Raw genomic sequence first — 12,498 nt, 5'->3', positions numbered from 1 at the left:
AACAATTTGAAAATGAATTGCTGCTTAAGTTATCAAGCAGCATATATGTTAGTTGTAGCAGAAAATATACATTGACTTCTGTTTTCTATCTTATTTTTACACCCAGTTCAGCTAACCATAGCCATATGATGGCCTTGTTGCAGCAGTTGCTGTACAGTGAATCTCTCTCATTATCCTGGAGAGACATCATTGTTCCTGTGGTCCGCCAGGTTGTACAGACTGTACATCCAGATGTTAAGAACAATGATGATGACATGGATATCCGCCAGTTTGTTCATATAAAAAAGGTATTATCTGTTGAAGCTAAGTCACATCTACACACTCACATTAGCATTAGTGTGAAAAATTGTGTTCATTTTACAAAGCTTCATTTCAACACAAGCACCTCTTTTTTAAAAATCACTGTCTACCAGCTGGAACTTCTAATTGCTTTTGTTTTAGTCATTAGGTCTGAGCTTTAGCTCAGTTGGTAGCACACTCACCTTTGAGTCAGGAGGTTCTGTGTTCAAGTCCCACTGTATCAGAACTGTAGCTCCAAAGCTGAACTGTTAAAGGTGTTCTGGCTTTTGGATGAAACATGAAACTGAGGCCCAATCTGCCCCCATCTGTGGACACCTGTGACACCATTTCAAAGAAGAGCAGGTGTGGGATCCCTGGTGGCCTGGACAATGTTTATCCCTGAATCCACATCACAAAAGAAATTGTCATTATTGCATTACTGTTTATGTGTGCTTTTTGTGAGCAAATTGACTGCTGTGTTCCCACATTATAGCAGTGACTACACTTCAAAAGTACTTTATTGGCTGCAAGCAATTTGGAATGTCCTGTGGTCGCAAAAGATTCTATACAAATGCAAGGCCTGTTTTCTCATAATCTATTTACCTTTTTAAAACAAGAATTTAATGTTAGAATTAATTTTAAATCTAAAATGACCTTTCTAATTCCAAATAACTTAAATTTGCTTGCTAAACAGAAAATGTATCCCAAGATTATACTTTGTTTGCTCTTTTTCAGATACCGGGTGGTAAAAAGTTTGATTCCGCGGTCGTTAATGGGTTTGTTTGTACCAAGAACATAGCCCATAAGAAGGTAATGATAAACTTAAGTCTTCTGCTAATTATTATTTGCATTTTACAAGTTTATTGAGTTCATGTTCGTGATCAGTAACATTCTTTGAGTGTAACAATGGTTCTAAAACTCTGCAGATGAATCCTCACATAAAAAATCCAAAGATTCTGCTGTTGAAGTGCTCTATTGAATACCTCTATCGAGAGGAGACCAAGTTTACATGCATCGATCCCATTGTCCTACAGGTTTGTGTTTCTGAAAACTGGTCTGTATCTTAGTTGCAGTTATGCAAGTTAGTTGAATTATATTGCACGAGGATAATCAGTAAGACAATGTCAGTATGGTTTTCACATATTCACTTCATCATGTTGCATGGTTTATAAATACTGGAGAGTAACAGTGATCTGCATTGTGGTACTTAGGAAAGAGAATTTCTGAAGAATTATGTGCAGCGAATAGTGGATGTTCGACCAAATCTGGTTCTTGTGGAAAAGACAGTTTCTCGTATTGCTCAAGATATGCTTCTGGAAAATGGTATCACCTTAGTTATTAATGTAAAACAAGTGAGTTCTCCAATTTTGTCAGTTAGTGTTTAGCTTCTTGACTTTCTCTCAATATGTTACACATGCAAATTTGTGAGGTCTTCATTTTTTTGTGTCATATAAGAGAAACCAACTGCTGTGTAAGTGTTACTCAAAATACATTTGAGTTTGGTATCATTGGTTCAATTTTTCAGTGATTTTGAAATTCTGGAAACTTGATTGCTTTTTCATGAAGTATTTTTTCAATGGCATTTTGAGGAACTTCACTGCAGTTTGTATATTGCTATCATATTCCTGTTGGCACTGTTTCAAAGCATGCTTAGAAAATATTACTGATCAAGAAGTGAAATGCGAGCTGAATTTCCTTTGGCTAGCCGAAGGACACTGTAGTGAATTATGCATACACACTTAACCACTGTTGGAGTCTACAAGTAAATATGAATCAAAAATATTGAATTGTAAATTTTAAAAAATCTATTTCTGAAAGTTTGCCTAGACAGTTGTTTTATTAGTTTGACCTTTAGATTGTGAGCCCAGTGCAGAAGATTGAAAATTGGCGAGGGCGGGGGAATGCTGAAGTTTCAATGTTTGTTTCTATGGAAATTGATGCACGAACTTCACATTTGTTTTTGTGCATAGCAAGTGCTAGATCGAGTGAGTCGTGTTACCCAGGGTGATTTGGTTATGTCAATGGACCAACTTCTGACAAAGCCTCGCCTTGGAACGTGCCATAAATTTTTCCTTCAGCCGTTCCAACTACCTAATGGTAAGTAACTTCGCATCTTGCACCTACGTATTTTTTCCTACTCCCCTGAAGCTAGACTTGTGCTGGAGTTCCATGGGTGCTGGTGGCATTATTTCCTATAGTGGACCTAGACAATTGAATATTGGTAGATTATTTCAGCTCAGGAAGTTGTGGCAGTCAAACCCTTTCATATGCTCACTTAACATGTCCTCTCTCTCTCTCTCCCCTCCTTCCCCCCCATTCACCTACCCCTATTAGTGCATGGTTCATTGCCTATCAGTTGAAAATAGAAATTGTGACATTTTTAACATCCCTAATGAGGAAGTATGTTGCCAATTTAGTGGCCTCATAACTGACATCAGCTAACTAGGCATAGTCTAGATATTGAATCAAAGATTTTATTGACCCGTCTATCTCGGTGCCTTTCAGGCAATATAAATATCCCCAGAACCATTATTTGTTTCTTTATTCTTTCTCCCAATTTGGGAATATTTCAACTAATTATAAAAAAGAAACTTCAAATACACTATTGTGAAATTATTAAAGTTCAATGTATTGTATTATCGTGTCCTATTCTTAAAAAATTACAGTGCTCTTAATATTTTAAAATTGCTGTATTCACAAATAGTTTTGATAGTCACAGCCACCTAGCAATTTATAATTTCATGGGTAAGTAAATTGTTGGGGCAAGCTATTTGTTACTAATCAGTGGGTGCTGCATGCAAACCGGCATTTATGCTGTTTGCAGTATTTGTAATCCAGGTCATGACATAAACGGCAAATATAGAAATTCACAAGATGTGGTATGGTGCCAACTCCTGCCTTAAATCCACATACAAATAGGATTTATGCCTTACTGTGTTGTGTAAGGCCTCATTCTGAATTACTTCAATATTTTGGCAAGAGGCAACACCGTAAACAATATTTAAAAAAACAGTTTCAAAATACATCAGTCAGAAAGAGAAATGCTGGTTGGCAATTTCCATATGTGAATGTCTTTGCTATCGTATGTGACATAACTGGCATATAGTTTTGAATGTCTTGAATTTATCTCCATTTTCCCACCAGGTCACACAAAAACACTCATGTTTTTTGAAGGTTGTCCCCAACATTTGGGCTGTACTGTGAAGCTGAGAGGTGCTTCGGAATATGAATTAGCAAGGGTGAAAGAAATTCTCATATTCATGGTCTGTGTAGCTTATCATTCTCAGCTGGAACTTTCTTTTCTTATGGATGAGTTTGCGATGCCTCCAAGTTTATCTAAAAGTGGATCAATCCATTCCATCATTGATGGTGAGACTGCTGAAAGTGATGGACAAGACTTGTTTAATGACGAGAAGATTGGCAGTCTTTCCAAAGACTCTGATGCTCCAATCGAAGATGTCTCCTTGGGATCTGAATTTGCTCCGGCAATTAGTTTTGACTGTCCGAAAGAAAATACATTTTGTGAGGAAGAGAAACCATTGAGAAGAAGTGTTTCCCGGGACAGTATTTTTGTAAAACCTGAGGGGCCCACACCTGATAGCGCTCCTCCAGATTTTGACACCCCTTTTCTTGATTCTCCTATGACGTCTTCTGTCCGTGCATCTATAATGGACTCATTGATATCTGAAAGTAAAAAAGATCAAACACCTCCAGACGCTTATCATGCATTCTTACGTGAGCAACCCAGATCTTTAAATGATTCTGATGATCAGTCAGTGGGAAACAGGCCTAAGCTTTTCCGTGATCCCCTTCAGGATGATACAGAGCTGTTCATTACTGAACATGTTACTTCCTCTGAAGATAGACTGAAATCCTACTCTGTTGCATTCAAGCAGGAACTGAAAGATGTCATTCTTTGCATATCTCCTTTCATTACTTTCAGAGAGCCTTTCCTATTGACTGACAAAGGTATGAAATGTCCAACAAGAGACTACTTCCCAGAACAAGTCTATTGGTCCCCTCTCTTGCACAAAGACATAAAGGAAATAGAATTCCGGAGAAAGAAGCAACTGCTGAAGGACTTGACAAACCTTCAGGGACTGAATGGCAATGTGCAGGCAAAGTCTACTCAAATTCTTCCATCACATGATCTGCTGAGTACTAGAATAACTCATTCCTTAGGAAGTAACCAAAGTCTGTCAAAGCTATTAGCTGATTATAGAGCTAGAGGTGGTAGGATAAAGAACAAAATAATAGATCATTTTATGCAGAGCAAGGAGGACAGCAGTAAAACAGTGATGAAAGATGGGGAGGAGGAAAACCAACGAGGACAAATCCAGAATGAGCTAATGTGGGCATCAAAGGTAAAGATGTCATTTTTTTCTTAAAAAGCAGCTTCTTTAAGTCAAATGTTTAAGCTCCCAATAACCAGCTACTCAATTTAGGAGAACAGTAGGCAGATACATATCATTAAGCACTGTGTAAATGGTAGAAAATGCTGCAAATACACAACAGGTTTGGCAGCATCTGTGGAGAGAGAAACAGAGTTTGTGTTTCTGGTTAAGGACCTTTAATCAGATCTGCCCCATTGCCACATCTTTTGGCCTTGCACCACTAACTCTTTTGTCATTCAATCTCTCCTGTCTTCCACTTTCCCTTTTTGTTCTTTCCCCCCCACCTCCCCCCACCTTAAAACCTATTACATTCCTAACTTTACCCAGTTCTGATGGAAGATCATTGACCTGGAATGTTAACTCTGTTCATAAGAACATAAGAACTAGGAGCAGAGGTAAACAATTCAGCCCCCCTAGCCTGCCCCGCCATTCAATACGATCATGGCTGATCTCATTTCGGCCTCAACTCCAATTTCCCACCCTCTCCCCATAACCTTTCAACCCATTACTAATTAAAAATCTGTCTATCTCCTCCTCAAATTTATTCAGCATTCCAGCATCCACTGCACTCAGATTCATGACCCTTTGAGAAAAGTAATTCCTCCTCATCTCTGATTTAAATCTACCACCCCTTAGCCTAAAACTATGGCCTCACGTTCTAGAATGCCCCACAAGGGGAAACATCCGGTCCACGTCTACTTTGTCTATCCCCATTAGCATCTTATATACCTCAATTAGATCTCCTCTCATCTTTCTAAACTCTAGCAAGTATAGGCCTAAACTGCTCAATCTCTCCTCATAAGACAAGCCCTGCATCTCTGGAATCAACCTAGTGAACCTCCTCTGAACCGCCTCCAATGCAACTACATCCTTCCTCAAGTAAGGGGACCAAAACTATGCACAGTACTCCAGGTGCGGTCTCACCAATGCCTTGTAAAGTTGCAACAACACTTCCCTATTTTAATACTCTCTCCCTTTAACAATAAATGCCAAAAATCCATTTGTCTTCCTTATTACCTGTTGTACCTGCATACTAGCTTTCAGTGATTCATGCACGAGGACACCCAGGTCCCTCCACATGAAGCATTCTGAAGTTTCTCTCCATTTAAATAATAAGTCGCCTTTTTATTCTTCTGACCAAAATGGATAACCTCTCACTTATCCACATTAAACTCCATCTGCCAAATTTTGGCCCATTCACCCAACCTGTCCATATCCATTTGTAAATTTCTTATTTCTTCATTGCAGCTTAATTTCCCACCTATTTTGGTGTCATCTGCAAATTTAGCTATAGGACCTTCTATCCCTGAATCCAAGTCGTTAATGTAGATTGTAAATAGTTGGGGCCCAAGGACGGAACCCTGTGGCACCCCACTAGTTACAGTTTGCCATCCAGAAAAAGACCCATTTATCCCGACTCTGCTTTCCGTTAGTTAGCCAATCTTCTATCCAAGCTAATATATTACCCCGAACTCCGTGTGATCTTATCTTGTGTATTAATCTTTTGTGTGGCACCTTATCAAAGTCCTTCTGGAAGTCCAGATATACTACATCTAAGGGATCCCCAATATCCACTTTGCTTGTCACATCTTCAAAGAACTCTAGAAAATTAGTCAAACACGACTGACTCTGATGAATTGCATTTTGACTTTCCAAATGCCCCATTACTACTTCCTTAATAATGGATTCCAACAATTTCCCAACGACAGACGTTAAACTAACTGGTCTATAGTTTCCTAATTTCTGCCTCCACCACCATTCACCACCCCCCCTGCCCCCCCTCCCTTTTTTGAATATCGGCATTATATTAATGTTTTTCAAATCCACTGGAACCTTTCCAGAATCCAGGGAATTTTGGAATATTATAGCCAATGCATCCACTATCTCTGCTACCACTTCCTTTAAGACCCTGAGATGTAGGCCATTGGGTCCTGTGGACTTGTCACCCTTTAATTCCAATAGTTTGCTCAGTACTTTTTCTCTAGTGATAGTGATTGTTCAAAGTTCCTCCTTCTCTATACCCTCTGCACTACATATTATTATTGGGGTGGTACTAGTGTCCTGCACCGTGAAAACTGAAGCAAAATATTGATTAAGCGCCTCTGCCATTTCTGCGTTCCCCACTATTAACTCCCCAGTCTCATCCTCCAAGGGACCAACATTCACTTTAGCTACTCTCTTTCCTTTTATATACTTGTAGAAGCTTTTGCTGTCAGTTTTAACATTTTGCGCTAATTTTCTTTCATAATTTACCTTTGCTCTTTTTATTTTTCTTTTTTAGTAACCCTTTGTTTATCTTTAAAAGTTTCCCAATCTTCCAGCCTGCCACAGACCTTTGCAATTTGGTATGCCTTAGTTTTTGCCTTTATGTTATCTTTAACTTCCTTGCTTAGCCAAGGATGCTTTTTCCCCCTCTTACCATCTTTCTTCCTCTTTGGAATATATTTTACTTGGGAGGAATTGAATATCTCCTTAAATATCTGCCACTGTTCATCAACTGTCCTACCTTGTAGTCTTCCTGCCCAGTCCACTAGGGCCAAATCTGCCCTCATGCCTATGCAGTTACCTTTGTTTAATTCCAGAACACTAGTGTGGGACTCGAGTTTCTCGCTCTCAAACTGAACTTGAAATTCTAGCATGCTATGATCACTCTTCTCTAGAGGATCCTTTACTTTGAGATCATTAATTAATCCCACCTCATTACACAAAACCAAATCCAGAATAGCCTGCTCCCTGGTTGGTTCCACAATATATTGCTCCAAGAAACAAATCTCTAATACACTCTGTGAACTCTCCCTCAAGGCTACCCTTGCCAATTTGATTATTCCTGTCTATATGCATATTAAAATCACCCATGATTATTGCCGTGCCTTTCTTACATGCTCCCAGTATTTCCTGGTTTATACTGTACCCTACTGCTGAATTACTGTTTGGGGGCCTATAGATTACTCCCACCAGGGACTTCTTTCCCTTGCTATTTCTTATTTCTACCCAGTCTTGCTCTCCAGTGCCTATATCATTCCTCACTATAGCACTGATCTCTTCTTTTACTAACAAAGCTACACCACCTCCTTTTCCTTCCTGCCTATCCTTCCAAAACACTGAGTACCCTTGGATATTCAACACCCAAACTTGTTCTCCCTGTAACCACGTCTCAGTAATCGCCACAGAATCATACCTATTTATCTCCATATGCACTGTTAACTCATTAGTTTTATTCCGAATGCTACACGCATTCAGATACAAAACCTTTAAGTTTGCCCTATTGTCAATTTTCCCTACTCTTATATGATTCTTTGGTGCAATATGGCGTTCACACACACTGTCCATTCCTTTTTGGTAACAATCAGCCTCGTCACTCACCTGCACTCTTACCCTCTCCTTAAACTTTGATTTTTTATATTTCCATGCAACTGAACCCTCCCCCCCGACTATTTAGTTTAAAGCCCTATCTACAACCCTAGTTATGCAATTCGCCAGGACACTGGTCCCAGCATCATTCAAGTGGAGCCTGTCTGAACGGAATAGCTCCCTCTTTCCCCAGAACTGGTGTCAATGTTCCATGAATTCGAACCCATTTCTCCCATACCAATCTTTGAGCCACGCATTTACCTCTTTAATCTTATTGATCCTGTGCCAATTAGCTCGTGGCTCAGGAGTAATCCGGAGATTATTACCTTTTTGGACCTGCTTTTTAATTTAATCCCTAGCTGCTCGTATTCCCTCAGCAGAACCTCTTTCCTCGTTCTACCAATATTGCTGGTACCTACGTGGACCACGACAACTGGATCTTTCCCCTCCCACTCCAAGTTCCTCTGCAGCCCAGATGAGATATCCTTAACCCTGGCACCAGGTAGGCAACACAGACTTCGGGACTCTCGATCCTGGCTACAGAGAACAGTATATATTCCCATAACTATACTATCCCCGATTACAACTACGTTTCTCTCTTCTTCTCCCACTTGAATGGCTCCCTGTACCATGGTGCTATGGTCAGTTTGCTCATCCTCCCTACAGTCCCCGCTCTTGTCCACAGAGGGAGCAAGAATCTCGAAACTGTTGGATAAGAGCAAGGGCTGAGGCTCCTGCAGTGCTACTTCCTGGATCCCTCTACCTGCCTCATTCATAGACACACCCTCCTGGCCCTGACCACTGGCCAAATTTAAGGTAGTTAATCTAAGGGGTGTGACTATCTCCTGAAACACAACGTCCAGGTAACTCTCCCCCTCCCTGATGTGTTGCAGTGTCTGATGCTCAGACTCCAGCCGGAGCTCCACGAGCAACCAACATTTGCTACAGATGTGATCACTAGGAACCACAATGGGGTCCACCAGCTCCCACATCATGAAGCTACAACACATCACCTGGCTCTGCATCTCTATTTTATTTAATTAGATTTTCAATTTGTTTTTAAGTTTCCTACTGGTTTTTAGTTTATCAGTCTGTAAACTATTTCTCCTATTTACCTTTTAATCTGAAAGCTAGTTAGAATAGGGATTCAAAATACGCTATTTAAAATCAACTGGAACTCGCACTGTCTGCTGAGTTGAAGCTGAAGTGTTAGGCCTCCAATCCTGGGCCCCAGTAGTCACCTTTAATCTGAAATCAACTTAGAATAGGTAAGTCAAACTAGCAGTTACTTATCAACCAATGAACTTTCGGTTTCCCTGTGATGTCACTCTTTTTGTTCCTCTCTCCATCGATACTGTCTGACCCTGCTTAGTATTTCCAGCATTTTCTATCTTTATTTCTTAAACTCCTCTCCTGTCTCCTCCACCCTCTCCTTCAATAAGTACGAGGAGCTCATTAGCTTCTTCACTAAGATCGAGACCATCCGATCAGGTTTTGCCCCTTCCTATGGCCCATTGGGTCAAACTTCCTTTGATGCTTCCCTCTGCCATAACCCTGAACTCTCATCTTTATCTAGTTTTTCATCTATCTTCTCTTGTGCTCTCTCTGGACTCATCTCCATGAGACCCACCAACTGCTTCCTCGACCCTGTTCCTGCTACCCTGGGGGGGATGGTGGCATAGCGGTAATGTCACTGGCCTAGTAATCCAGAGACTAAGGCTACTGCCCTGGGGACATGCATTCAAATCCCACCACAGCAGCTAGTTGAATTTGAATTCAGTTAAAAAATCTGGAATATAAAGCTAGTCTCAATAATGGTGACCATGAACTATCATCAATTGTTGTAAAAACCTATCTGGTTCACTAATGCCCTTTAGGGAAGGGAATCTGCCATCCTTACCTGGTCTGGCCTCCATGTGACTCTAGACCCTCAGCAATGTGGTTGACTCTTAACTGACCCCTGAAATAACCTAGCAAGGTTAGCTCAAGGGCAATTAGGGATGGGCAAGAAATGCTGGCCTTGCCAGCGATACCCACATCCCATGAAAGAATACAGAAAAAAAACCCTGCTGACCCCCGTGTTAACTGATATTTTTAATAGTCTGGGTTTTGTCCCCCCTTTAAATCTACTGTCATCACACCAGTCCTTGCAAAATGAACCCTTGACCCCATCCTCTGTGCAACTTATTGCCTCATACCTAACATACCTAACCTTTTCCCTCCAAAGTCCTTGAACACGTTGTCACCTCCTAAATTCAAGCCCATCTTTCCCAGAATTCCATGTTTGGAATTCCAATCAGGTTTCCGCCCCTGCTTTAGAAACTGCTCCTATCAAAGTCACAAATGATAGGTTATGTGACTGTGACAAAGGTAAAAATTCCTCCTCATCCTCTCAACCTACCTACAGCTTTTGACATGATTGACCACACTACCCTTCTCAAGTGCTTCTTTACTGTCACCCAGCTGATTCCATTCTTATCTCTAATCATAGCCAGAAAATCATTTGAAATTACCTCTCTTCCTGCTCTCACGCTGTTACTTACAATGTCACCTAAAGATCTATCCTGTGTCCCCTTCCTATTTCCCATCTGCATGCTGCCACTTGGCAACATCATCAGAAAGCACAGTGTTAGTTTTCACATATACACTGATGACACCGAGCTCTGCCTCACCACCACCTCTCTCGACTGCTTCACTGTTGTTAAATTATCGGACTGCTTATCTGAAATCTAGAACTGGAATAGCAAAAATTTCATCCAATTCAATATTGGAAAATCTGCAGGCACTGGGTCTAACCTTGTTGAGGGCTCAGGGGACTCACCTACTGGCTGGAGAACCAGCAAGAAACCCGAGCTGCTTCTTTTCAGGAAGGCCCACCGAATCACAAGTCAATCATGGGGGCGGGGGGTGGTGTGGCATGGCATGTTGAGTGTTTTGTGGGATGGGGAATCAAGCCTTGTTCACCGATCACCCCTGTGCTCGCTGACCTACAATGGCTTCCTGTCAAGCTGTGCCTAAATTTTAAAATCCTTATCCTTATTTTTAAGCCCCACTATAGTTTCTTTCCTCTCCTGTCTCTGTAATCTCCCCTCCCACAACCCTCCAAGATGTATTCATACATACAATTCTGGCCTCTTGAACATCCTTGATTTTAATCACTCCACCATTGGTGGCCATGCCTTCAGTTGCCTAGGACCGAAGCTCTGGAATCCACTTCCTAAACCGCTCCATTTCTCTACCTCTTTTTCCTCCTTTAAGACTCCCTAAAACCTACCGCTTTTGGCCTAATATTGCCCCATGTGGCTCAGCATCAGATCTTACTTTAAAATACTCCTGTGAAGGGCTTCAGTTTATTACTTTAAAGCTGCTATATAAATAAAAGTTGCTGTTAACTTTCATTGCTTTCCTTGCCCCCTGTGTTTGATCAGGTATACATCAAAACTCCCTTTCACATCCATATCTCCTTCAGCAGCTATCTCCAGCTCTAATTTTCTGACGAAAGGTCATCAACTCAAAACACTAACTGTTTCTGCCTCCACAGATACTTCCAGACTTAGTGTTTCCAGCATTTTCTGTTTTTATTTCATATTTCCAGCATCTACAGTATGTTGCATTTGTACTGAGCTAATGGTTATTTGATCCCTAACAAAGCTATTCACTACACCATTCGAGGGCTGTGGCATGGAGAGTAGGGTGGTGATAGGATCTCATGGATTATTGGTGCAGTATCATATCCACTACCATAGTTAATTGACTTTGGGGGCCAATGGGAAATATTCATTTTTTGATGGCTGTGGCTTTTCATGCTTGCTTATGTTGGTTTTATGAAACTGAAGGTTTTGCAAAAGTGGAGTGGGGCTTAAAGCATCACCCTCAGTGAAGGAAACCTTGCACTACTATTCACGTATGATGTGTTAGAATATTGTGTTTGCCCCTTTGGCGGGTCTCCATACAGTTTTGTGACTTGAGCCCATAAATTTAGTAACTCCTCCTCTCACTAAGAGAGGCATGTCATTTTGTTCATTGGTGCACTGCTCTTCTGAGGCTGAAATTGATGTAATTTGTTGGGACAAACAGGGAGATTTACCATAAACTATAACAAAGCTGTTTTGGGAGTAGTTCATGTTGGGTGTAGCAGAGCTGAGCTCTTCCCATGATGAAGGAGATTATAATTTGGCCTCCACAGTTGTAATCAAGGCTAAATATTTTCAGAGGTGGTGCTTGTGCACAGTCCTGCAACTACATGTGATTGGGAGGTGTTATAATTCATCAATGCCTGATAATCTATATAAAATATTATGATCATGGATAAATTTCAAAGTTCTGATTTCAGTAACTAAGTGCACCAAATGTGGCTTACAAAAAATGTGCAGGCATACTTTCGAAATAAGTTACCAAATTTTTAATATATTGCACACAGCGTTTTTCAGTCTGCGATGGCATCATTGATTTGTTGCTTTCAGAACTACTTTTA

At 40.7% G+C, this 12,498-nt stretch overlaps 1 protein-coding gene across 3 annotated transcripts in view; it reads left to right on the top strand.

Moving 5' to 3' along the window:
• Positions 1 to 12,498, top strand: part of pikfyve (phosphoinositide kinase, FYVE finger containing) — a 173,703-nt gene that overhangs the window by 101,996 nt on the left and 59,209 nt on the right. For all 3 annotated transcript variants that reach the window (XM_078551727.1, XM_078551726.1, XM_078551725.1), the window contains 6 exons: positions 107 to 287; positions 1,015 to 1,089; positions 1,206 to 1,313; positions 1,491 to 1,631; positions 2,250 to 2,376; positions 3,424 to 4,643. In XM_078551727.1, the coding sequence (XP_078407853.1) occupies positions 107 to 287; positions 1,015 to 1,089; positions 1,206 to 1,313; positions 1,491 to 1,631; positions 2,250 to 2,376; positions 3,424 to 4,643 (1,852 nt within the window). The remainder of the gene's footprint in view (positions 1 to 106; positions 288 to 1,014; positions 1,090 to 1,205; positions 1,314 to 1,490; positions 1,632 to 2,249; positions 2,377 to 3,423; positions 4,644 to 12,498) is intronic.

This window comes from Cetorhinus maximus, chromosome 11 (genome assembly GCF_964194155.1).
Source record: "Cetorhinus maximus chromosome 11, sCetMax3.hap1.1, whole genome shotgun sequence".
In the NCBI taxonomy this organism is placed as follows: Eukaryota; Metazoa; Chordata; class Chondrichthyes; order Lamniformes; family Cetorhinidae; genus Cetorhinus; species Cetorhinus maximus.
Note: the sequence above shows the minus strand (reverse complement) of the source record. Positions and strands in the feature narration are given on the sequence as shown.